Genomic DNA, 24321 nt, shown 5'->3' on the forward strand with positions numbered 1-24321 from the left:
CTGAGTGGAAACATGTACACGTATCAAAGGTTAGTTTAACACGGGAGGCCCCGGATCGCGTTTTAAGCACGGGAGGGTTTGAACAGTATAGATAAAGGGATTTTGTATCTGAAAAGGGAGAAGGCTGGCATGCTAGTAGTAGTTAATCGCCTGAGGTGTCCTACTGGGAAATTTATTAGCACCATTCGTGGGGCTAAAATACGGAAAATACAATAGGTACACATGTTCCAGGGCAGATGTGACCAACCTTTTCAGAGTCTTGATTAATTATCTTTCGACGCCAGGAAAGCTGTCGCTGTAACAAAGGCAATAATAACCAACACCAGGAAAACTGCCCCGAACACCTGGCGTGCAAAGCGAATCTCTTTCTCATGAAACTGCTCCACTTCTCCTCCTGACCTCCATTTTATCAACCAGTTCGCCCCTTGCCCAACCAGGGCGATGTAGCCCAGCAATAACCATCCCGGGGGTAGCATAATCGAAGAAGCAATGATGAGCTCCCGACCAACGCGCCGCTGGAGGGCAAAATTGGTCTCTGAAGCTACCGTAGTAGTCGCGGCCCGTTGTCTAAATTTGGCTGATGTCTTAAAGAGGCGAGGCGGGGTGGAAAAAGCGTAGCGTCCGTTTTCTGAGCAGTACCACTGGCCAACTTCGAGCTCTTCGTTGACATTGAACGGTCTGCTTGCGACGGTATGGGAACGGTGAGGTATTGCACTCCTCTCAGAGAGTGGACGCGACGAAAGGTCTCTTCTGCTCCGTCGGGTATTTGTAGTTACGATGGGGTCATCCAATTGTCGAATACGCTCTCGAATGAGGTCGTCGCGGGATGATGCCTTCATGCGTATTTTGGTGGTTTCATTGCCGTTGTTCTGTACAGGCGGCCAGTGTAGTCTGGGGATTGCGGGACGCTGGCCTTGCTGGTGCCTAGCTTCAGATACCAGTGATGGACATTTGTGGGAGGTCCCAGTGTCATTGCCTTCAATGACCGCAATACCATCGCCAGAAAGCCTATTGCGAAAACGAGGGGGAGAGGGATTCGACTGGGGATAAAGAATGAGCTGCTCAGTGGAGGAGTATGTAGGCGCGAGATGAACTCTCTCGGGCATCTGAAGGACGTCTCCTCTTTGCGTGCTGCCATCAGGGGAATAATTGCGAGGCACGGAGCGAATGCTTGTGGTTAGAGACAGGGAATTCTGACTATTGCAGTTATTAGTTGCTAGGTTCTCCGTTACGAACATGCTCATTCTAGGGTATTTGTGGGAAAAGGGCCTTTTGTGGCGACCATTAAAATTATTGAAAGGGGATGGGAGGATACTAGTAGTGTTGCTGGCTGTGTTGTGCTCTCTAGCTGAAAAGGGGCTGTGTTTGTTTCGTATGCGGGAATGGGACGAGGCGTCTCGATTGAGAACGGGCATGGATATGTCCTGGCAGGACGATATGGTACACCAGTCTGACGAAACAGTGGCAGGTGGGCCAGAGGACTCAGTCATGGAATTCTGGCGGTATTGCGCGTCGCGGGACGTTGGTTCGTGTTGATGTAAATGTTGATAATGTGGCGGTTGGTGTTGTTGAAGAGGGTGCTGATGACACGAGAAATCAAAGAAATCAGACTTACAACTTGGGTTAACAGGACCAGGGCCAAATCGGGATGACTGATACAGGCTTTGTTTTCTTAATCGCGTCTTCCATTTGTCGAGGACCGGCGGCGGACTTTTGAAGGGATGAACGTGCGGTTTGTTCAGGGGTGTAGGGTGTTGATACTGTGAGGTGGAGGGAAGTGGTGCCGGGTACACTTCAGTTGAAGCCTTGAGCACTGGCACAGGCTTTGCCACAGAGTTCAAGCTATCAAAAGATTTACCTGGGTATTGATAATCTGGGAGCAGGATGCTAGTTCCAGTATTTGGGTTTTGATGGAGCTTATGCTTGTGAGAGAGGCCTCTTTGACCTGGATGGACCATCACTAGGTTGCCAGGACAGCTAGGGAAATGTTGATGTCCCCCAGGTAATGGCAACGATGTCCAAGGTTGTGCTTCTGCATTTGCAAGGCTTCCACAACTGGAAAAATTAGCTAAACTACTACCTGTGTCCACCCTTGAGAAATCACTTCTAAACTGATGGCTTCCTGTGACCGTTTGCCAATCCTGTGCATCTACCCGCTCACTACACCAACCATCCTCCAGCCCAGTGTTACTTTCAAGGGCACTGCATGTTTTCAACTGATCAGCAAACTGTTCAGGTTCCTTAAAGGACGAGTTCGTAGAAACGGTTTGTGGCTTTAATCCATTTCCCTTTGGGCGAGATGAAAATGTAGACGGTAGTTTAAGACGGGATCTTAGCGTTGAGAACGTTCCCAACCGACTCAACTGAGGACTTGACACTGTCTGACTGCTCCCTGGGCCCATATCTTCGTAATCGTCAACGAGAAAATCATGATCTGCAATCCCAGATACGGAACTAGATTGAAGTGTACCAGGATCCCCTCCCACAGTTAGAATTGGTTCGGAAACGTCTATTGAAGAATTTTGGGAATAAAAATTATGCGGCCCGTCCGGGATAGTGTTTATTGGGTGGGAATCTAGGGGACGACGGTTCTGGTAACTAGTAGCATAGGATATAGGAAATACTGGCTCGTCTGCGCCTGTCTGGCGGGATTCCGGGGGATGGATGGGCTTCGAAAAATTAGGGCTTAATGTTGAACTCCATTGATATCGAGATCGAACGTTCTTATAGGGAACCTCAGCGGACAGACATGAGTCAATCAGATACGCGCCATCCGTCCGGGCACTATGCGCTAGGGTCTGGGTATATAACTCTGGAGGAGGTTCATCGATCGACGAGTACACAGAAGACTGTGGTCGCGCATTTTGGACTTTTAAGAGGCTTTTAGCTGGAGATGGTTTGGGGCGTGGCGTAGCGGAGACAAGATTTTGTTCAATAAGGGTTTCGACGTCTGCCGATAGGCGTTCCAATGGGCTTGACACACTGCGACGATAGTTTGAAGCTGTTTTCGTGCTCGGTTTGCCACCTCTACTTTTCCTACCATCTTCGCACGTATTTCGTTTTTCAACCCGAAAACGGGTCGTATGGGGAATCAATTGACGGGATACGAAGCTGGAGATTAGGGTGGACGCGCCGCCAGTGCGAAGTTTCTTCCACTGGAAGGCTTGTTTCGGATCAGGGGGGCGAGGTTTTGTGAGCGTGGAGGGATGCCTCTTGATGACTTCGCCACGCGGTTGCCTGTCGGTTTGCAAGGTTTTACTCGTAAAATAACTTGATAGCTGACCAAGCGAAGCGCCGCTCAGGATCAAATTTGCGAATGTAGTTTTTGGATTCTCGGTGGCATCTTGTGCAGGCAGCGATGGCGCCTTGAGCTGCAGGGGAGATTGAACCTCCACAGCTTTTCTACCTATGTCAGAGCAGATTCGAATATGTTAGAAAGGGCAAAGCGCTGAGGTGAAATCCTCACCGGAATAGGACGCGAAGGGATCAGGAGAATTTGGCGGGAGAGTGACATGGGCCTCCTCAGTACCCGTGTCCAAGGACAGCTCCATATCCAGATCACCTGTGGAGTGATCAATGTATGGAAACAGTGGAAATAGATTGCTTCTCTGGTTTACTATGCGCGAAGTAATAGATGAATGTGCTGTTAGAAGATCTTCGAACAAAGCCCGTGGAGGCGTGGGTCGACGCTCCTCGCTCCCCGATCTTGATCGATTTCCGTATTTCAAGGGCGTTTGTTGTCCCTGAGAAGCCTCACTGACTGAAGGGCTTTGGTCGAGAAACTGAGAAGACATCGGGTCGAAAGAGGGGGCTGGGATACTTCGCTTTAACAAATGAAAGGACTTGGGAGTTATATGTTCAGGCGAGAAAGATACAGGTAAGCCAGGTGATTTTGGCGGGTTGAGTATCTCAAATGAAACGCCCCTATGACGAAGCCTTGTCCTTGAGTGATTTGGGTAGAAGGACAGAGCAGAATCTGAAGAGCTTCTGTGGTGAGAAATGAATCTGGCGGGAATCTGCTTGAGGCTATATTTGAACACATTCTGGCGCGTTTCATTAGTCCCCGCGTCCAATTTCTGCGTAAAAAGCGCAACATGAAATGAAAAAACAATAAGATTACTGGGGACAAAAAGTACCACAAAGGTGACTGATGCATTAAAGTCTCATAAAATAAACACTCACCAACTTCTTCATTCCAGGGCTTGCGCTCGTAACGCTAGTTGCAGGAGTGTAAGGTGGAGGTGGAGGAAAGGACTGCAGCAGAGTCTCCAGTTGTTGAGATGGAGTTTTAGGGGCAGCAGTGAATGCAGTGGTGGTGCGTGGCAAGGAGACAGCGTCTGCTAAAGGGTGGCTGGGACTATTTTCATGAACCCTCGCCTCTTCATGATCAATCGCCGCCTCTGCTAATGGCTGCCAGGACTGCAACGCCTCTACTGAGACTCCGTTAGAAATTTGAGATGCTGATATCGGGGTTGCAGGCGGCGATGGCGGCGCTCGAGGAGGTCGAAAAACGGTGAGGTTCAAGGTTTTAGGCTTCCTTCTCAATGTTCTTCGCGGGCCGGGGGCAGATTGCTCATCCAGTTGCGGGCGCGAGAGAGTCTTACGATACTCATGTAGGGAGAGCCTACCGGAAACCTGTCCGCTAGAAATGGTGCGCAGAGAAACAAGGACAGTCGGTGCAGGACTGACCGGAGGAGATGCAGGTCGTGAAATGGGAGCGGAACAGGTACGACGAATGGGAACGGGCGAGAAAAGAGGGAGCGGGACAGGAACGTCTGAGTATGAATGATATTCGTCAACACTCACACAACTAGAGGTGAGATCTACACTTCCAAGGCCCATATTCCCGTACAGTTAACCGCAACACCTAAACGCCGGATGAGGGTACGCGATCCTAAAGCACAAATTGGATCCTTCTTGCTAACGTGGTTATATAAAAGTGCAGCAATATGGCAAGCTCTAATGAGAAGTTATGCCTGAGGAGCCTCGTCGAGATATCCAAACCAGGCTGGACCATCCAGTCACCAATTCAAATTGGAAAGGTAAAATCCCAAATCCGGCCCGTTGACTCCTAGATTAAATGTCATCATCAACAAAACTCGCAATTGGTATCATAATCATTCATGGCCCAGTGAGCTCGATGCGAGTGGTTGCGGGGTTGTGGACAGTGAGGTGTCTTACCAGTGGTGCGTTGTCACTGAGCTATCAGAAACCAGTCTTGAATCTTCTACTTTCCTGTGTCGGCCTCTAATACGAACCTTTTAGGTATGACAGTGCGATGCACGATGTCTGATATTACATTAGAATACCAGTCAGAAAAACTGAACAAGGGCAAGTATTTACCTCCTTACCTCCGGAAGGGAAGGGAAAAGCCTTTAAGACGTTGACACAGGTTGTAAACGACGGTGAGGCATAGCAAGAGCCAGCTGTTGCTATACTCAAATTCTGTTCAATTCCACCAGGGAAAATGCGATAATAAATAATATATATCGACGAGACAACATGAGCTTCATCCCTTCAAAATGAAGAAGGACAAAATGAAGGCGTCGTCAACTTTCATATGAAAGGAAACAAAATTGAAGCAAACAGAAATATTGAAGAATCAAAAAAAAAAAAAAAAAAAAGCTCTTCCAAGTGATAGCCAATACGGTAGCAGGGAGCAAGGAGCTGTGTTTACGGACTGCCGTCATCCTGTCCACACACCTCTCCGCATTGCCTGACCACTTGCTCAAAAAATCACATTACCTTTTAGTGGTGGGGTGGTGCGACGCAGCCCAACGTGCAGGCCATGGACTTGCCGGGTACACATCCGCGATGTAAACGGGCTCGAATAATGAATCGGTGAAAGGATGGATTCCTTTCGCCTCAGACAACACTCCGGATGGGGGTTGAATCAGTCCTGACGAAAAAGGTGTGGCACGCCGCTAGCCAATGAGGAGTGTGAACGCGACATTTCTGACGCTGGCCTGCCCAGCCCCCAGCAATCGCCCTTCCGCCAGTCGCTGTTCAGAACTTGGATGTTGTTCACGAAACGGACCTCCATAAAGTGCCGGCTGGCGATTGACAGCCTGGTACTGGATGTCCAGCAAGGCCAGACGTGGCGTTCCTCTCTGATATCATCGTGGGATATTCAGACCCAATAGAGCCCTCCTCTGCAAGGAACCCGTAGAAGCGGCCGATGCTTCTTGGACTGTGAGATGGCGTGTGAGTGTGGGAGAGCCATGTCTGGTACCAGTGGAGTGTGGAACGCAGCCAGTTGGCCGTCACTAAAATTGCTTGTGGAATATTTAGCTCACGCGGCTCTTTTTGCTCGCCCGTTGAAGTGTGATTGATGCCTTGCAAGCAAGCCGGATGGCACCATTTCGTGCATGGGATCAATGATTTCCCTACTCAACAGTTATTTTTGGGAAGATACGACGGACATCCTGAAATTCCCTATAACTACTAAATATAGCTGGGATTTTCGGTGATTTTCTCTCTCGTTCGGGATGACTCTCTCCTTTACGCCTGTTGCGAAAGCCCTAATTTGATCACATGACCTTCTCATCGACACAAGTGCAAAAATTGTATATCACTCTCATATTCACAAAATAATATGAAATTTTATTCTATGAGGTCAAAAGGAAGGAAGAAGGAAAATCTTCATCCCTGGGAACCAATGGGCATGTTGCTGGACCCTGTGGTAGTTTGAACCAACCACGCTCGGGACCAAGTCGGGGCTTTTCTGCAGGACGCCGTACAATGCCTACGTATTGTCCTAGATGAAAGAGAAGGGGGGTTACGTTCATGCATCTCCCGTTATCTTTCACATGTCATCCCTCTCATGGGTATTTCATGGAATTAAGGCCAATGGTGTGATAGACTCGTAAAGGCTGGATCAACGGCTTGAAGGAAACAATTATTTTCTTCCGTGTCTGTTTGGCAACTTCGCCACGGATATTATCCTGTTCGTGGGAGTTAATTGCATATCCCGCTTCATGGGAAACTATGTGGTAGTAACTTACTGACCTGCAAAGTCGAAGATGATGTAGGTGTGGACCTCCAGAATTTATTCTTAACAAACGCTTTGCATCAACGCGTGAGAAATTGCTGCAAACTTTTGCTTGTGACAGTATTGAAGACATTTCGAAATGTACAAGATACAATTTCGGGAATGGCTACTTTTAGGTGATAGAGCATGGCGATTCCGGCATGTATGTCACAGACACCTGTGTGGAGAGTTCGTGATACCAGCACATGTTTTCCAATGGTACTGACACATGCAACACAGAGTTTTGAAACAAAGTGAACAAAGTTCTTATCAAATCTACGATCTCCATTGCTGGCTGCTTTCTAGTTGAGTTGATTTTCGAATGTGTCGAGACATTCTAACAGCAAATGCGTTGGGTGTGGTTCGACATGTGGCTTGGTGCTGCATGAGGCGGTGCACATTGTCCTCTGCACGAAAAAACATCCCATGACAAGGCGCTTAGACCAATAATATCAACTTTCAGTGGCTAGTAGTGTGTCAGCTCGGTTTCGCTCCAGTTAGGCCTACTGAGCTGAGGGCTTGCCTGACTGCCGAGAGCTAAGTAGTTTGATAGATATAGCATATGGGGACATATATTCAGGGTACAGATTGGAAAAGTTAAGGTATCAGCTGTAAGTAGATTCCTAATGGAGAAAAACAAGGGGAAATTTAAAGCCCAGTCTGCCCGAGCTGATAGTTTTCAGCAATAGGGGTTGAAAAAAGATCAAAGATTTTGTAACTGGTCACATCTATGCTTCTTTCTGCTCAAGGGGTGATAGAGCTGGGAATTCTGTGATTCCGAGGACGAGAACCTAACCAATAAGTAGACTGAGGACCGAATTTTCCAGAAATGACATCCAGAAGCTTATCTAGTAGATATATGCTAACAATGATCAATCTCATAACAGAGCAAAATAAAGAAAGAAAACAACGCCACGATATGAGAGGACAGTATCACATAGAACAACATGATGTATGTATAGAATTGCCATCGTAATGGTAAACTAAATGTCGCTCAATGAAGGGCAAAACAATCCTTATGTCATAAAACGGGTATCGTTCCAACATAAAAGAAGGAAAAATAAAAAATAGCAACTCCAAAATTGTCAAAATTACCCCCAGAAAAATAAAATGAGAAATAAAAGATATAAAACTCCATTCTCATAAAATCCGATCTGCGTGGTCATGAATGTAAAACTTGGTCCTTCAAATTGCTCTAGAAATGTCCGCGATAGAGGGTAAATAAGCAAAATCTTAAGGGAAGCAATGATAATTCGTGAGCAATAATCAGACTTCGTGGCTGGGTTGTGAACTGGATGAATATGGTGGAGGGGAGGAGGCAAGATACGTTGCGAAACAGAGAGCCATGCAAAAAGAAATACCCCCTGGAGTACAGCTATCCCGGTACAGCACTCAGTGCCGTTTGTATTTCTAGATAAAACAAGTCAGTAAAATGGGAACCAAGTAAGTTGAAAGAAGGGGAGGTCGTGGAGGAAGCTTACATCGTCAACTCGTCTTCTGTTGGTAGGATCCAGTGAATTTCCCGCGCCCAATAATGTTTGTCCAAGAGCCTTTGATGCACCAATAGCAGGCCTCAAAATCACGGTAGGGGCTCGTTTTAACAGTGCCTTAGCAGCGCCTTGAGCGCTTCCACTATCCATCACTTCGCCGGGAACAGCAACCATTGCATCACGTGCCATGAGAAGATCACGCTCAAGGCTCGCGTACGCACCTCGCAAACCCTGCACGACGCCGACTGGCTGGTCTGCGTAAGGGGAGAATTGCTTTTGTTGCTCCTCGTCCGCCGAATCATCATCTGTTGTTGCGAAAGCTCGTTGCGGCGCAAGGCCACCTGGCGTAGTGAGGAAATCTTCGGTCCCTTGAAGGACGGTCTGGGTACCGATGGCAAGCTTAGCACCTAACTTCACAAGTTCGTTGGTGGTTGTTTTGGCGAATGCTAGGGCACCTTTCTGGATGCTGCGCACAACACGGCCATCTTTCTTGTACTCCCGCATTGGAATGACGACTAGGTCCTTGAATCCACTACCTACGCCGACAAGAGACTTTATGGGCGCTAAACCTGCAAGAACTCCTGGAAGCTGGTTGGCTTTGATGTCCGGCATCCAAATATCGTTAAGGGTTACTCCTAATTTCTCGAATCCTGAAACACCGTAGATAATTACGTGGCGGAGGACCATGTCGGCTTCTTCGAGAACGAAGAAGTTCATAAATTCCGTAGTACGTCCGGATCGTAGGCTCCCGTAATCTACCCTCTTTGGTTTGAAATCCAATCTGACACGAACGGCATTCACTTCGACCCTCTGCAAGAAAGGTTGGTCGGTTGGCGAAGTGTCAACGGGCGCTGAATCATCTTTGAATTCGAAGAACCGAGTCATGAAATCAAGAGCATCTTGATCAACATGAAGGCGAAGGGGGAGAATAGTTGCCTGAAAAGTGGTGAATTAGCATAATGCTTTGATCGACGACGAGAACACAATCCCGTCAAAAATATTTTGTGGCAGAATAAATACCTTAAGAACAATTTCCGACGCGGCAAGCTCTGCCACTGGCTTGACATTTAGTATTTCTAGGTGAACCATGCCGGTGCCGCTCTCCTTTTCGCCTGCATCATACATGTAGGTTGCAAACTTTCTCCAGTTAGATGATGGGACATGGTCGAAAATTTCCAAATCATTGACTCTAATATCCAATGAGCTTTGGGTCTCTCCAGATCCGGGAGGAAACACCACTAAATCCGCAGATATACCCTTCAGTTCAAATGTCATCTTCTGGCGTTTGCTACGACTCAATCGGAGTTTCTTGTTCTTTTTCGACGGAGGTTTGATTGTGGTTGCTGTCCCGTCAGTCATGGTCGTAGTTGTTGTAAAGCTACCTGTCTCGCTGGCAAAATCATCGATATGAGCGTTAATGTCTTCTCGCAGTTGTTGGGGGTTTCGATTCGACGGGATTCCGATGTAGATGGAGTTAAACAGGAAATCCCCAATCACATCCTCTTCACTATCTATTTGGGGAGATGCACGTCCACCACTGCGGGCGAATTTTTCACTCGCCTTTGCCTCAACATCCTTGACAGCTTTAGAAATAGTATCTCTCGTCTGTTGCCAGTCAAAGCCATCAAAAAGATTCCATATGAAATGGACGTCGCGAACCCTTACTCTAAGCGGGCTACCGCGGAGTTTGGCATCATTGGTAAGCGCGTAGGTATTGTATGTGGAGTCCCACCTATGCGCTGTGCCTCCAACTGCAGATTTCCGCGCGAAATGATTATCCTGGAAATCCAAACTGGAAACGCTGGATGTGACGTGAGCTTCAGAATGGAAGCTTTCAAGGAGCCTTCTCGACCCATGAGCTAGTCCAGGAGGAGCATCATCCGCATTGCCAGCACCTGATATGTGCATCCCAACATCATGCTTGCCTGTTCCCGATATCATAGGATAAAAGTCACTGACATACTCCAGCTCCTCGGCCAACCCACTCTCATTTTCGTCTTCGTCAACGGTGGGAAGGTTGGAGAGATTGTCACCCGCCGATATGGGGTCCGTGTCGAATGCGTTCCCCGTAAAGGAGCTTAGCATGTCATCGATTGGCATGACTTCGGTGCGATATTTGAGCGCTTTGTTTGGAGGTGAAGGAGGCGCCAGCTCATTTAAAATGGTAATCAACGTTTGAGTTGAATCGGCGCACGTTTCCAAGATAAGTAAGTCATCCCTCACCTCAATATCGACGGATTTCTCACGGTTGTCGTCAAGCTGCATGACCTTTATGACAATGGCAGCCGACGAAATATAACAGACAGGAACATATCCCATGCCATGTAGAAGTTGAACCTGGTTGCTTTGAATATCGCTGAATGTTCGTTGATGTGACTTCACATGCGTACCGACATTCCGGGCGTCGTTGATGATCATCAGAGAGGCCTTTTGGATTTCCAAAGACGCATCAAGGGTATCATCTTTATCTAGTGAACCTAAAAATTTTGCGGAAGTGAAAACCATAACTCCCCTGGCCGGGGATTTTCGAGGGTTCAGTCCAACTAAGCAGTCTCTCAAAATCACCGATAACTTTGATGGAACCGGTGATGAGGGTCTGGAGCTTCCGGAGCTCATTGAGGATTGTGTCAGCCGATGACTTGTCGCCACTTGGGACTTTAGCTCAGCCAAATTGACAACGGAATTTGCAAGATTAGCAGCAAAATCTTCAGCACTCATGTCGTTGTCAAGTCCGAGAAAAGCAACGATTGAAGGAACATTATATTCAAAACGGACGTTGTGGAGCTTTATCTTGACGGTTGGATCCATTTCATCTGCAATAAACCTCGCCATTATCATGGGCAGGGCTGTAATGTTAATTTCGTCTTGGGAGTTTACAGCTTCCCCAACGAGTTCCTCCTCATCATTCCGTGTGATCGCGAGTGAAGACACACGAGCCGCCATCAGCGATGGAATACCAACATGTGCGGCTTCCATTCCGGCAGAAGTAATTTCGATATCACCTATCCCTCCACCTAATGCAACTCCACAAGAGCATTCTCGGACAAGGATTAAGGTAAGTATTCCTGGCCTATCATCCTGCGGAAGATATTTCGTGACTGTAGAGAGTCTAGCCAGCTCATTTCCGAGGCTTGATAAAGGTTTGAGCATCTCCGGATGCGGAAAATCTGCCTTGAGGTTTCCAACAGTTAATCGAAGCACGGCTCCTTGTTTCCTCTGTCTGAACAAAGTGTCAAGCATTATGTCATCGTCTTCATCGTACTTGTCTTTGGAAGGAGTCAGAAGTAGGAGGAGTCGATCCAGGTCCTCCTCCGTTGGCGCAAACATAAACTGGGCGCGAATATTCAACAAATTGGTAATAGCGCTAGTTTCAGGATTATAATCGCCATTCAGGATAGGCCCAGTCAATTTTCCTTTGTCGATTTGAACTGTTATTCCTGCTGACCGACTCACAATCTTGATGGCGGTTGTTTTAAGTTTCACGCTGCACTGCTCTCCTTGTAAAGTCATGACAAAGCCTTTCATTCGAGTATTGATTTTCCAGGAGGTAGGATTAGCTCCGGGGCTCCCCACCGGTAAATATGGGGCCTTGGAAGGAGTTACTTCAAAATGTACACCACGAGGCCGTTGGCTCGGATCAGCTTTGCCTCCTTTTATGGTGGAGGTTGAGGCAATTGAATTGCCTACCTCCAAAATAGTGCTTAAGCCGCCAAACCAACTCAAAGTTTCGTCAAGCCGTTCAAGATTGAATGCAAGATGGACAGGAAGGGTTAATAAGTCCACTCTGGTGTCCTGCTTCGTTGAAACCACCGATAATGAAATGTCTCCTTGCTTCGAATGGAAATCATCTCGGATGGAATCGCGCATTTTTAGTCCTTCGTCAAATGATATAATATCTTCCGACGCGTGGCCAAAGGTGAACTTTGTGACATTAAAGGTAAATTCCGAGCTGTCACCTCGAACTAACGACTTGAAGTTTATCCCTGATAATGCTACGCGTAGGATGATCTCCTTAGCAGAAGAATTATCCTGGTGGTTTGTAACGTCAAGAGCAAAATGATGGAGAGGAAGATGTTCCAAGAATCTGACAGAGCAGCTTGTGAGCGTGAGATCTAATGGCAAGGCTGTCGTGTTACTACTCTCACTTCGGGATTCCTCTCTACCGCCGTTGAGATTCCAAGTAGAAACGAGCCTTCTACCCATCTTGGCCAAAAGACATCCACAAGCGATGTCAAACTCAATAGTAATACTAGAAACACGAGCTAAAATCGTCCCATCGTGCAGTCCCGAGGCACGAGTATCTACTTTTTCTGGGGAGGTCACGTCGGGGGGAGGTGCTTGGGAAGAAGTCGATGCTCTCCAGGGCTGCCGAGAAAGCCGATTTTTAGAAGAACTAGGCCCATCACCAGCGACCGAATCTGCACAGCTGGTCGTTGACGTCTCCATGTGGTCAAATTCTTTTCTTTGGTGGCTTTCTATCGATGCATCCGGAGCTTTCGTACTTTGTTTGTCAAGGGACGGTAACCATAGGGAGAGTTCATCAATTTCAAGGACCCTTTTGGCAACCTTAGGTGTATAATCTGGTAAATCTTGAAACTGCATTTCGGGTACTGTAGCGCCCGGTTGATTTGTGATTGGCAGTAGGGGACTTCCTAAATCATCTGAAGTATCTCGACCATCATGCTCCACTTCAACAACTGGCTTGGCTTTCGGCGTCCCTTCTGAAGCCGTTGAAAGGGGATCAATACCCATCGACGAAGTCGGGGCGAGAGAAGGAGCGGCTCTCGTGGTACTCTCATATTTTGGTGATTCCCACCCTCCAGGCATATCAGGCAGAGATCCAGAACCAGCCGATATCGAGCTCATCACACTCATATACATACTTGTTGCTTCTTCATGCGTAAATATTCTAGATTTCGACAAGTCTTCGACGACGGGATCAGGTTCTGAATGCTTCTGTTGCGGGTTACTAGGCTCGGATCCGCTTGGTTCCTGTATATGGGGCGCGCTATCCAAAACAGAAGTCTCAAGCTCGTCCCGATCGGGATCTGAAGATTCATTCTGGCGTTCAACTGAGGCTGTTTCTAAATGCTGAGATGGAGAGCTTATAGAAACAGTGGAATTTTCCATTGAATGGAACATATGATCGTCGGGTAAGGAGGTTGAGCTCTGTGGCCGAGGGGTATCCCCAGAGGGTTCGTCCACAGAGTCGGTCGAATGAGCAATTGACAGAGTAGAGTTTTCAAGTTCATCAGCAAGGTGGGATCGTATAGCTTCATCGAGATAGCCAGAATTATCCAGTGGATTTTCATTATACTTGCTCTCGGGCGCCGGACGAGTATGGTCAAAATAATTTCCATTTCCGTATTCACATTCTGACCCAGCATCCGAGAACTTGCCATCGTCCGTATAAATTGAATCCTGAAGATGGGGAATGGGATCGGTATCTTCCAATATGGAAGGCTGGTCTAGGATAGTTCCACGCGACATGGCAAGACACGAATCAGAGGAAGAGGAGGGGGGCGCTGGGGAGGAGACCCTCAGTGGTGTGTGGCTAAGATCCGAATGGACGAAATGGGTAGAATGAGTGGAATGAGTGGTAGAAGGAGATTCAAGAGAAGGAGGGGTGAAATGAGAATAGCTCGAGAACACTCCCGCATCCGCAAGGATCATCAAGTTAATCTGTGAGAGGCATATAAAACGTTTACCAGCCTTCAACTCTGGTCCCTCCTCCAGGGATGAGGCCACGCTGTCTATGGATATATTCTGGACTGTAAACACAGCCGTAATAGGATCTACCGTTAGATCTTGCGAACTATTCGACGTTCTATCATGAGGCAGGTCCATGTCGATTTTGAAAGTCATATCCTTGATCTTCAACTGGAGGCGATTAGCAACACCTTGGAAAAACCCAGCAACAAAGCCAGGCAATGACATGCCATCTTCGACTCCAATACCGAGCTCCTCCTCTCCATCATCGCTGAGGCCATCAGAGCTCTGGGAATATTGCGATTGGGACGAAATAGCGGCTTCCAGCTCCGCTTTTTCTTCCTTGGGTTCCGACTCAAGGAAAGATTGAGCAAGATCCGTGGTGGACGGAAGTATTCTAGCCTTCTCACTAGATTGGTCATGACTATGGGGTTGGGGTGCAGGGGGATCACTCGCGATGGGGCTTTTGAATAGCCCAGAAGCCCCGGAGGTCTCGTGACTATCTCCGCCTAAAGGAGTCTCATCCGAGAGCAACTTCAAGTTTACTTGTACATTTTCAACTTCGACGACGATACTGCTGCTGTATATATCCGCGGGTATCGTCACGCGGATGAGCGAAACCGTAGCCTTCGTGAGCTTGCAGGATGGAGGTAATCGCAGGACCGAAGACAGCTTCTATAAATTGAGAGCGGACTGATTAGTACACTAGGAGAGCGAATATGGGAAACCAGATTAACGGGAAATATCGTAAGCTGATAACATACCTCGAGCCGTAGACCAATATCCCTCAGTTCGAAAGTGCTCCGCTGCCCCCATCTGATGCCCAAGCTCTCTAAGTCAAGGGCGTCAGTGTCGACCAGCTCCAGTCGCGATAACGCATATCTCAGCAGTCGCTTCTGGAAAAATGAGGGAAGAAAGTATGACATGGCGGGCTAAGGGGATTTTAGAGCCTCCTGGCTCACAGGGAATTAAAGCATATCATGGAGAAGTCCTCGTAACATGGGGGCAACTATGTTGGATGGAGTTGGGCGTCGGTTGAATGAAGTGGGCTAGACACTGGTGGTGGTGGAAAGTAGCCTGGAGGACACAGGAAGTATGTGGCCATGGGAAGGGCCGGCAGAAATGGAGAGGAGGCAGGCAGGCTAGATAGCCCCGTTTATTTGAACGAACTGTATTCCTTTTGTTCCGCTGCAAGTCCAGCTAATCACAAACAAGCCAGGACGAACAAGCAGCCGCCTGGGAGACGTTGGGGTTTGGTGTCTCGGTGCGTCATCAATCGCCGTTGCATTGCTGGACCGGTTTGATTCGCTGCGGCCATCAAACCATGCAAACTCCTCTGAAAACGCAATCACTAGTTACTCGTGCTGCTGCTTAGTTACTCACTCACCTCTGAGTTGTTGGGAAATACAAGAGGTCATACGCTATGAACGCCACCAACATCGTATTACTACTATTTTTCTTATCATCATCAGCCTACTACAATTGCTCATTAAATGTGAAAGGTGTAAAGCTTGTGTGATTGAAAGGTTGCTAGCTTGTGGAAAGTTATATAGTGGAAGGATTAGTAAGCCAGGTCACGTGACCTGACACACCCACTCACCAGAGTAACTATAGTACTATACACGATGCTATATACAAAATTCGCCTTCAAATCAAGTACAGATACAAAAAATGACTGAAAAATGTGTAATAATGAAAAATCAGTCATGAGATACATTATTTCTTATCCCTCTATTTCTCTATCTTCTTCATCTTAATATTCTTCTTTTAACATGTATATTTTATTGTTTTAAGTAATTTAGTAAGCTTATTCACTGCATTCTCAGTAGATGAAATATATTAGATAGATATTTTATTCTTACAGATAAGACTCTGAAGAATATGAAAATAAATCTGTATATACTTCAGACAGTGTGAAATTGCTTTGAAAGAGAATAGCTCTATGACAGACTTATTATCAGTATGAATTATATAAGTCAAATTATTAACTGTAATAGAAATGAGATAATTATTAACATTCAGATTGTTAAGATAAGATAAAATAAATTCAGCATCTTCTAGAAGCTTACAGAGATAGATAAGCTTATATACAGTCTCAGAGAATGCAATATATTCAGTCTTTATTAATAATTTAAAGATCTTTATTTATCAGCAGCTCTGCTATGCAATAGAGTTATCTATTATATAGATGATATAACTAATAATTGAATAAGATTCTGAATCTCTACTGACTCAATCAGTATCTATGTATTGTAATTCAAAGATTGCTTAAGCCAGTGTACAATTACAGATATATACTGACTTTATATACTGTATACTAAATTAATTAATGACTGCTATGATCTCTTTACATTTGTAAGCAAGTTCAGAAGCAGTTGTGTTATTATTCAATAATCATATATTTTTTCAAATCATATTCTCTCTTATCAGATTTGATCACACTTATATAACTATAACATCTATTCTAGCTTTATGTGAATTAGTGCATTACTAGTATTCACAATTATATGATCTATTTCTGATTCAGCTAGTATTCTATGTGTACTCTTATAAAGAAACTTTCACTATATTATATCTCTCATTCACTAACTTTTCTCATTCTTCAATCATCTTCTTCATCATTATCATCATTGAATGTAATTATCTTCTTCAAGATTTCTGTCTCTTCTTCTATTCAATATCTTCTATTTATTTATCTATTACATTGTATGTGTTTCTGATGATGATCTCTCATTCTTATAACAAGTATCATTGTAGTGCTCATACTGAGCAGTTCATTAGCAGTAAGTGTAATATGTTATGAAATATAACCAGGACTTATTTATCTTCTAACAATTATCAGAATATACTATTATAAATGATATATCTTCTTCATCTTCTGATACACTTCTGACTCTCTTTTCTTCAGTGAATATCTGATCATGTTTTTCTGATCATTTTATATAGCTGCAGATACTGATATATTTATTTTTAATTCATATAGAATCTTCATGTATTGACAGATCTGTATCTGCTGATGATTATAATCTCAATGTTGAATTATTAATTAAGAACTTAAAGAACATGATAATGAAGAAATTATCTGTGTTATATATGACTGAGTCTCTTATATTCTCTTCTATCTCTTCTGTCACTTCTTTCTCTGCTACTTTCTTCTCTGTTTCTTTCTCTGTCACTTCTTCTCAATCTTCTACACTTGTCTCTGTGTCTGGTTCTCCCACTCTCACTATCTCTGTTCTCACAATCTCTACTTTCACTACTTCTGCCTTCTCTGATTCTGCTGTCTCTGCTTTCATTATCAGCTCTTCCTGTTTCAAGGAGATGTTAAATAGACTTAATGAATCATATTTCTCAGTATATACACTTCTGTTCTTCTTACTAACTTCTAGAATAATTTATTGTATGAAGACTGTATACAATACAATTATTTAAAGCTCAGTTGTGAATATCAATTATTATATTCATTTTAAATATTTATGATAAGATAATTATTTATTTATATCAGAGAATCACTCTTCTTCTTAACAGTGTTAAGATTATAAGTCTTTTTCTTTTTCATCTTTTCTTTCTAACACTGATTTTTCTGTTTCTAGAGAAAATTATTATAGATTTTATTATATATAAAGTTATAATATTTACAGATATTAAGAAACTTTTTACAACTGTAAAGTTCAATATTATAAGTATATTCACTCTGATAAATTTCTTTGAGATAATAGATCTGTATCAGTTTATTCTCTGATATCTATTATCTGACTTTGTGATGCAGACAAAAGATATCTGTGTTTTCAGAAATAAAAATACAGATATCATACTCTTTTACACTCACAGATATAAGACTTATACATCTTGTCTGAGATATTATTATAAGAATGAATTATTCATATACTGTATTCTGCTTTCTGCATTTCTTCATGTCTCTCTCTCTCTTTCTAAGAAGTCTCATGTATGTTGTAATTGCATGTACAATTCTAAGATCAGTGAGTGTTTATTTAATAATTATTATTCTCTACTTTTACAGTTTTATACACTAATAATAGTTCTTAGTTACTTCAGTATCAGAGATCATTTTAATTGAAGATGATAATGCTGCTGAGACTATTCTCTTTTATTCTCAAGCTTCTCTCAGCACTTTCTCTTCCTTCTCTACAGAGAAGATTGTATACACACTGAGTTATAAGTGTTCAGTCTCAGATAGCTCTTACTGTCATTTATCTGATTCTGTGTCTTCTTCTTCTTTCATTTCTTTCATCTCTATCTTCTCTATTCTGACTTCTGATTCTGTGAGTTCTGTACTCTTCTTCAATTTTTCTATACATATGTATACACATTTCTATATTGATATTTCAGTTGATCTTACAATAAACAATATTAATATTGTACACAGAGTGATAGAGAAATCAAAGACATGTACAGTGTTGTTATAAGAGTGACTTACAGCTCTTGAATTTCTTATGAATCTCAAGTTTTGAGATTTTCTTTATTTTTGATGTTTTTCAGATAGTGTGATGTTGGAAATAGATTAAATATGTAATGTATGAAAATGAATGAGATGTATATGATAATATTTGTCTTTTGTGACTGACTCTTACAGTTGATGATCAATTCATTTCTCTTTTCTTACACTTTTTCTTTATCTGCTAGTTACTACTCTTATATAATCTCTATATAATACATTGTTCAGTGACTAGATTCAGCAGCTTTCATCTTTTGTGATTTTATCTTATACATTATACTGTCTCTCTTTGCCTGCTCAGATCACTATAGTGAACAGCTTATTAAAACTAATCTCATCTGATCTCTGAGTGTTCTCAGAGATTGAGATGACTTGTGTGACGGGCTGCGTCTGATCAATCATATAGACTATTTCATTACACTTCACAGATTTCAACCACTTCATTCTCAAATGCGTACGCTCCGATTCTCGGCCATTCTCAATCATCAATTCTCAGCCACCACAAACATGTATAGATTCTTCCACCCCGAAGCTCCACTGCATACATCACCACATACATGTATAAATATCCACTTCAATCACTGATTCTCACACTTTCTCTTTCTTTTTCTTCTCTAATGTTTTTCTCTTTGTTATATAAGACCTATCAATATAATACTGATCTATTCAGCATAGGCCTCTTATATTAGAAAAATGTTCATTGTCTTCTTATTAGAAATGATTATTCATTGAGAGATATCTGAATGTGTAACAACATGTAAGAAATAGAGAAACAGTCAAACAGTTAAGTAGATACTGAGTTCTCAGATAGAAGCTTGCTCATCAGTCACTCTGACTCTGCAGTAAGATCTTATAAAAGAATGTCAGTGAAAGACCTGAGAGTTCTGATACTCAGATGTATGAGATATTCATACAATTACACTTCTTTAAGATTTCACAGATATTATACACTCAATAAATGACATGTCTAATGATAATATGAGAGAACTCTTAAGTGTGAGTATAGAAGTAATATCACAGTGACTCTGAGCAATGTTGAAATTACAACAGCAATAGATAGCAGATATACACATGACTTAATAACTTCAATATGAAGAGATTCAATAATTAACTCATGCAATTTCAATATCTACAGAATTAAATATAAAAGTGCTGAAAGAACACTTAAATACTCTCACATATTTTAATACTTCTGATCTCACTCTCTAGTCATTATGAAGAATGAAAATGCTCATGAAACTGAGTGTAGATAAAGATATCATTGATTTATTAATCAATCAAGATTAGTATATTATTGAATAATTGAAGAATTGCATGAAACAGAAATTTCACTCATGAATGAAAGCATGTGAATCAGTGTTATGAATATCTGACAATATTATCAAACATCTTGATATTCTGTTCTGAGACACTGTCATGCAATAGAAAGTGTTAGATTGATTACAGAGTACTTAACAGAGAAACACTTCTCTTACAATATTCATCTCTAACTTCATCATCAAGATCTTAGAAGCAGATGATTAATCTTGAGAGAATTAAATGAAGATTCACATGCTTAAGAAGATATTAACTTTTGAACTCTTACAGACTCTTATAAGTGTGAACAAAGACTTAACTTATGAAGGCTTCTGCACACAGCTCTGAACATTAAATGACTCTCTTATCAAGCTCAAGAGTATACAGAACAGTGGCAGAAGATATTACATCTTAGTTACTTATACACTCATACTGAAGAACAGCAATGATGCAGATATCATGAACTGAATAGATTTAAATATCTATATATAAGCAAGAGTTTCTGCTGTTTGAACAGACTTCTGAGTCTCTGAGATCACTCTCAAAGAAGTCACTGATCAATGTCAATGTGAAGTATACATCAACTGTAACTGATCAGAATATATCACTTTCAACTGCTAATCAATCTATATATCTTCACACTTAAGAGAAAGATCAGTGTCTTCTCATTCAAAGAATGAATCAGCATCTGTCTGTGCTAACCATGTTACATTAGAGAAAGATTCAGAAGATAACTATAAGAATGTCTCAGTGAAACAGAGAAAAGATTACCTTCTATTCAAATTTACAAACAGAAGCTTGAAGAGGTCAGAAGACAATCATTTGAAGAGAAAATGACAATGAATGTGATTCTTGTATCTACTGTGATTGATAATATATATTATATGAAAGTCATGATAAACAGCAGTCTATGCTACTATACAATGATAAAATCTTCAGTCATAAGATATTATAATCTTCAGTGTATTCTCTTATCAAAATCCTCACTTCTCACAGAATTTGATGATTTAAAAGATGTTTGTACTCATTACATAGTGAAACTAAATATAGATGTGAGAGAATATCAACATGAAGATGTCTACACATATGAGATTAATAATCTTGATTATAATCTTATATTAGAACTTGCCTGACTATCTGAATAAGACATCTTATTAAATGCTTGAAACAGAAGCTTGATATTCTCTAACAATGATAGAATTCATGAAGATGATATTCACAAGACTATGAATCTTAAACAGATCTCTGCCAATGCTTACAAAATACTCTGAAAAAGAAGTTATCATTAAAATCACTGACAAGATCACTGATAGCAGAATTATGTATCAATCTATTTCACCAGTCTGACTAATATTAAAAAGGCTCTAGAAAAGTTATCCTGTGTTATAACAACAGATTCTTATATGAAACTCTCTTAACAATATTATGAATATCTAGATATCTTCTGATAAGATAATAATGCTATAGATCTATCTCTCTTACAAGATCTAGAAGTGAATCACAGTATCAAGTTGAAAAAGAAGAATAGCAAGAACTCTGAATCATCATGAGACTCTCTTTATAATATGTTCTGAGATGAACTTCTTCTTCTTCAAAAGACACTCAATGATCTGTTGAATAAAGAATTCATACATGTTAGTAACTCTTCTGCTACAGCCTCTATTCTCTTTGTAAAGAAATCAGGTGAAGAACTCTGATTCTGTGTAAATTATTAAGAATTGAACAGATTAACAAAGAAGGACTGTTATTCTTTATCTCTTATCAATGAAACTCTAGCTTATATTGAACAAGCTCAATGATTTACAAAGTTAGATATTATCACTGTGTTTCATAAGATTCACATTGCTGAAGAAGATGAGTGACTTACAGTATTCTGAAAATAATATAGTCTCTTTGAATGACTAGTTACACTCTTTGAACTGATCAATGCTCTTAGTATATTTCAGAAGTATATTAACTGAACACTCTGAGACTTTCTTGATAAATTTGTATCTACTTATCTAGATGACATTCTTATCTTCATTGATGAATTCAGAAAGAAATATCAAGAGTATGTGTAAAGAGTATTATAATGACTATAAGAAGCAGAACTATCAATTGATATTAATAAGTATGATTTTGAAGTCAAGAGTATTAAATATCTGAGTTTTATTATAGAAGCTGACAAGAAGATTTGAATGAATTCTGAGAAAGTCTTTATCATTCTTGAATGAGAAGCTCTGTGTACTGTGAAAGATGTATAAAGCTTCATCAGATTTGCTAACTTCTATCAGTGATTTATATAAAACTTCTCAGATATCACAAGTGTGGTTCGGAAGAACGTACGACCGTCGGATAATAACGCGGCCGCTTCCGAACTACTAGCGTACGAATGTAAAGGGGGCCATAGCGGCCACTAATTAATTTAGCATACGAGATTCAATATATAAGAAGCCGGTGTACGCCTGTAATCATATGCTGACTTAAGCAACCTTTGAATCACATCTGATAGCATGTCTAAAAACCGGTGAGAAGTGCAGGCTTCTCCAGGGCATGATAATTTCATCTATGAAGCAATTCATAGTTATCATATCAGTGTGATCCTAGAACATCTCAAAAGATAGTGTATGAAGAGTGATAAGTGAAAGAGTATCTGATTAATACTGCTTCACTTGTTGAGAGAAAACTTCATACCCAGGTGAATGCCATGTATGAGATATGAATGAATGAGATGTGAGAAAGAAGATGAAAGTAATAAACCAGATTCAAAGAAGTCTAGTCTCTACTTAAAAGAAGAATAAAAGAAGAGATGATCATCATCAGAGTCATACAATGATAACAGAAATCATATAATAATACAGTGATATAATGATAGACATTGTATAATCAATGAAAAACCACTGAAATGAATACCTTCTCTAGCTAATATGAATAACACTCTTCTCTGCTATCTGAACTGAAAGATATACAGAATCTCTCAGAGAGTTTACTCAAAGCAGTAAGAAAAGCAGCTGAAACTGCTGAACTGGAATTGAAGCTCTGTACATGTACAAGGATTCTAAATGAGATCAAGGCCTTGTGTACACAGTGACAGACTGAGATGAAAGTCAAACAACAATTGACATTCACTGCAGATCAAGTATTCACTATGAAGAGCTTTGCTGACACAATTATCATCATTAATAAGAATAGAGAAAATCAGATCTTAGGTCTGCAGTAGAAGATTGAATATTTATACAGATAGATGACTATACTGAACCTGAAGATCTCATTATAATCATTCATAACCTCTTCAGAAGTATACATATCATCAGAGACTGCTATGCAGAATGAGAATTTAAACATAGAATATATTAAGCTGAGAGATCTACTGAAGTTATTAAGCTTCAATGATGATTGAAAAAATGATGCTGCAATCAGCTGACTAAGTCAGATGTGATTATATTATCAGATTAAATATGAACTCATAGACAGACAGTCAATGAAATTTCAACAAGTCTTAAGATCTGTCACATTTCTATGTGAAAAAGCAAAGTCATTATAAATGACTAATAAAAAGATAAATCTCACAGATCTGAAGTAATATTTATTTCTATGAATATGAAATGAGTTTTTCAAATGAATCTTGTACAACTTTGAGAAAGTGAATATATGAGATAAGTATTATAAATACTTCACTGAGTGTAGATAAATGAGTAATCTTATATTATACTTCACACACTTCAGCTTATACTATCTTGTATTAAATGAAGAGCTTTTAACATCTTTCTATTTACAGATCTTTATTCATAATCTTACATCTAAGCTGAGAGTGAAATGAAAATACTTAACCTTACAGTCAGACACAGTGAAGAAAGCATACAATATTCTCATTATACAGAAACAAGTGAGTCAATTGTAATAGAAAATACTGTAATCAAGTATATCTCAGTGAAGAATAGATAATCAGACTTCTATAACACAAGTCACACATCTGAATATGATAAATCTAGATCTGAATATCATCACTAAAGCACTGAATTCTCTGAAAAAGAAATTCTCTGAGTGAAAATCTTGATATTATAAGTATTGAGCTTGCTTCAACTGCAGATGTCAAAATCATGATATAAAAGATTACACTCAGTATATACAGTCAAGAGAAGTAAGAGAGTTAAAAAACTAGTAGAATCAGTGAGCTCAGAGACACTCACTGATATTCTATGAAAAGTCTTCAAAGTGAAAGAGATGCTTATGTTAGATGACTCTCTGAATTCTGTGAATATCAAGAGAAAGCAGGCTTCTGACTGAGATGCAGATGAGAATGAAATGAATACTTATCTCAATATCTTGAGACTCAAAATATTAATGTATAAGAGATACTT

The 24321-nt window shown here is 41.5% G+C and overlaps 2 protein-coding genes across 5 annotated transcripts; both read right to left on the reverse strand.

Moving 5' to 3' along the window:
- Positions 1–138: 138 nt before the first annotated feature.
- BDBG_03630 lies at positions 139–6306 on the reverse strand. 4 transcript variants are annotated; one of them, XM_031721333.1, is made up of 7 exons: positions 5352–6306; positions 5182–5289; positions 4183–5071; positions 3467–4043; positions 1616–3406; positions 248–1450; positions 139–163 (listed from the first exon to the last, which is right to left on the reverse strand). In XM_031721333.1, the coding sequence occupies exons 3-6, from the start codon at positions 4840–4842 to the stop codon at positions 264–266; spliced, it is 4215 nt and encodes a 1404-aa protein (XP_031577852.1). In that variant the 5' UTR covers positions 4843–5071; positions 5182–5289; positions 5352–6306; the 3' UTR covers positions 139–163; positions 248–263. The 4 variants fall into 4 exon arrangements, with proteins under 4 accessions (XP_031577852.1, XP_031577853.1, XP_002626466.2 ...); XM_031721334.1 differs by having other exon boundaries at positions 248–1197; positions 1316–3406; XM_002626420.2 differs by having other exon boundaries at positions 248–3406.
- Positions 6307–6558: 252 nt separating this feature from the next.
- On the reverse strand, positions 6559–15717 carry BDBG_03631 (autophagy-like protein 2). Its single transcript, XM_002626421.2, has 5 exons — positions 14994–15717; positions 9541–14904; positions 8512–9456; positions 7009–8440; positions 6559–6944 (listed from the first exon to the last, which is right to left on the reverse strand). Exons 1-4 carry the CDS (start codon positions 15153–15155, stop codon positions 8423–8425), a joined length of 6489 nt encoding a protein of 2162 aa, XP_002626467.1. The 5' UTR covers positions 15156–15717; the 3' UTR covers positions 6559–6944; positions 7009–8422.
- Positions 15718–24321: the final 8604 nt, after the last annotated feature.

This window comes from Blastomyces gilchristii (assembly GCF_000003855.2).
Source record: "Blastomyces gilchristii SLH14081 genomic scaffold supercont1.5, whole genome shotgun sequence".
In the NCBI taxonomy this organism is placed as follows: domain Eukaryota; kingdom Fungi; phylum Ascomycota; class Eurotiomycetes; order Onygenales; family Ajellomycetaceae; genus Blastomyces; species Blastomyces gilchristii.

Coding starts and splice junctions, on each gene's coding strand:
- BDBG_03630 (XM_002626420.2), bottom strand. CDS start 4,842: ATGGGCCTTGGAAGTGTAGATCTCACCTCTAGTTGTGTGAGTGTTGAC. Junction 4,044..4,182: donor GCCCTGGAATGAAGAAGTTG/GTGAGTGTTTAT, acceptor GAAACGCGCCAG/AATGTGTTCAAATATAGCCT. Junction 3,407..3,466: donor TCCCTTCGCGTCCTATTCCG/GTGAGGATTTCA, acceptor GCTCTGACATAG/GTAGAAAAGCTGTGGAGGTT.
- BDBG_03631 (XM_002626421.2), bottom strand. CDS start 15,155: ATGTCATACTTTCTTCCCTCATTTTTCCAGAAGCGACTGCTGAGATAT. Junction 14,905..14,993: donor ATATTGGTCTACGGCTCGAG/GTATGTTATCAG, acceptor CTCAATTTATAG/AAGCTGTCTTCGGTCCTGCG. Junction 9,457..9,540: donor CGTCGGAAATTGTTCTTAAG/GTATTTATTCTG, acceptor ACCACTTTTCAG/GCAACTATTCTCCCCCTTCG.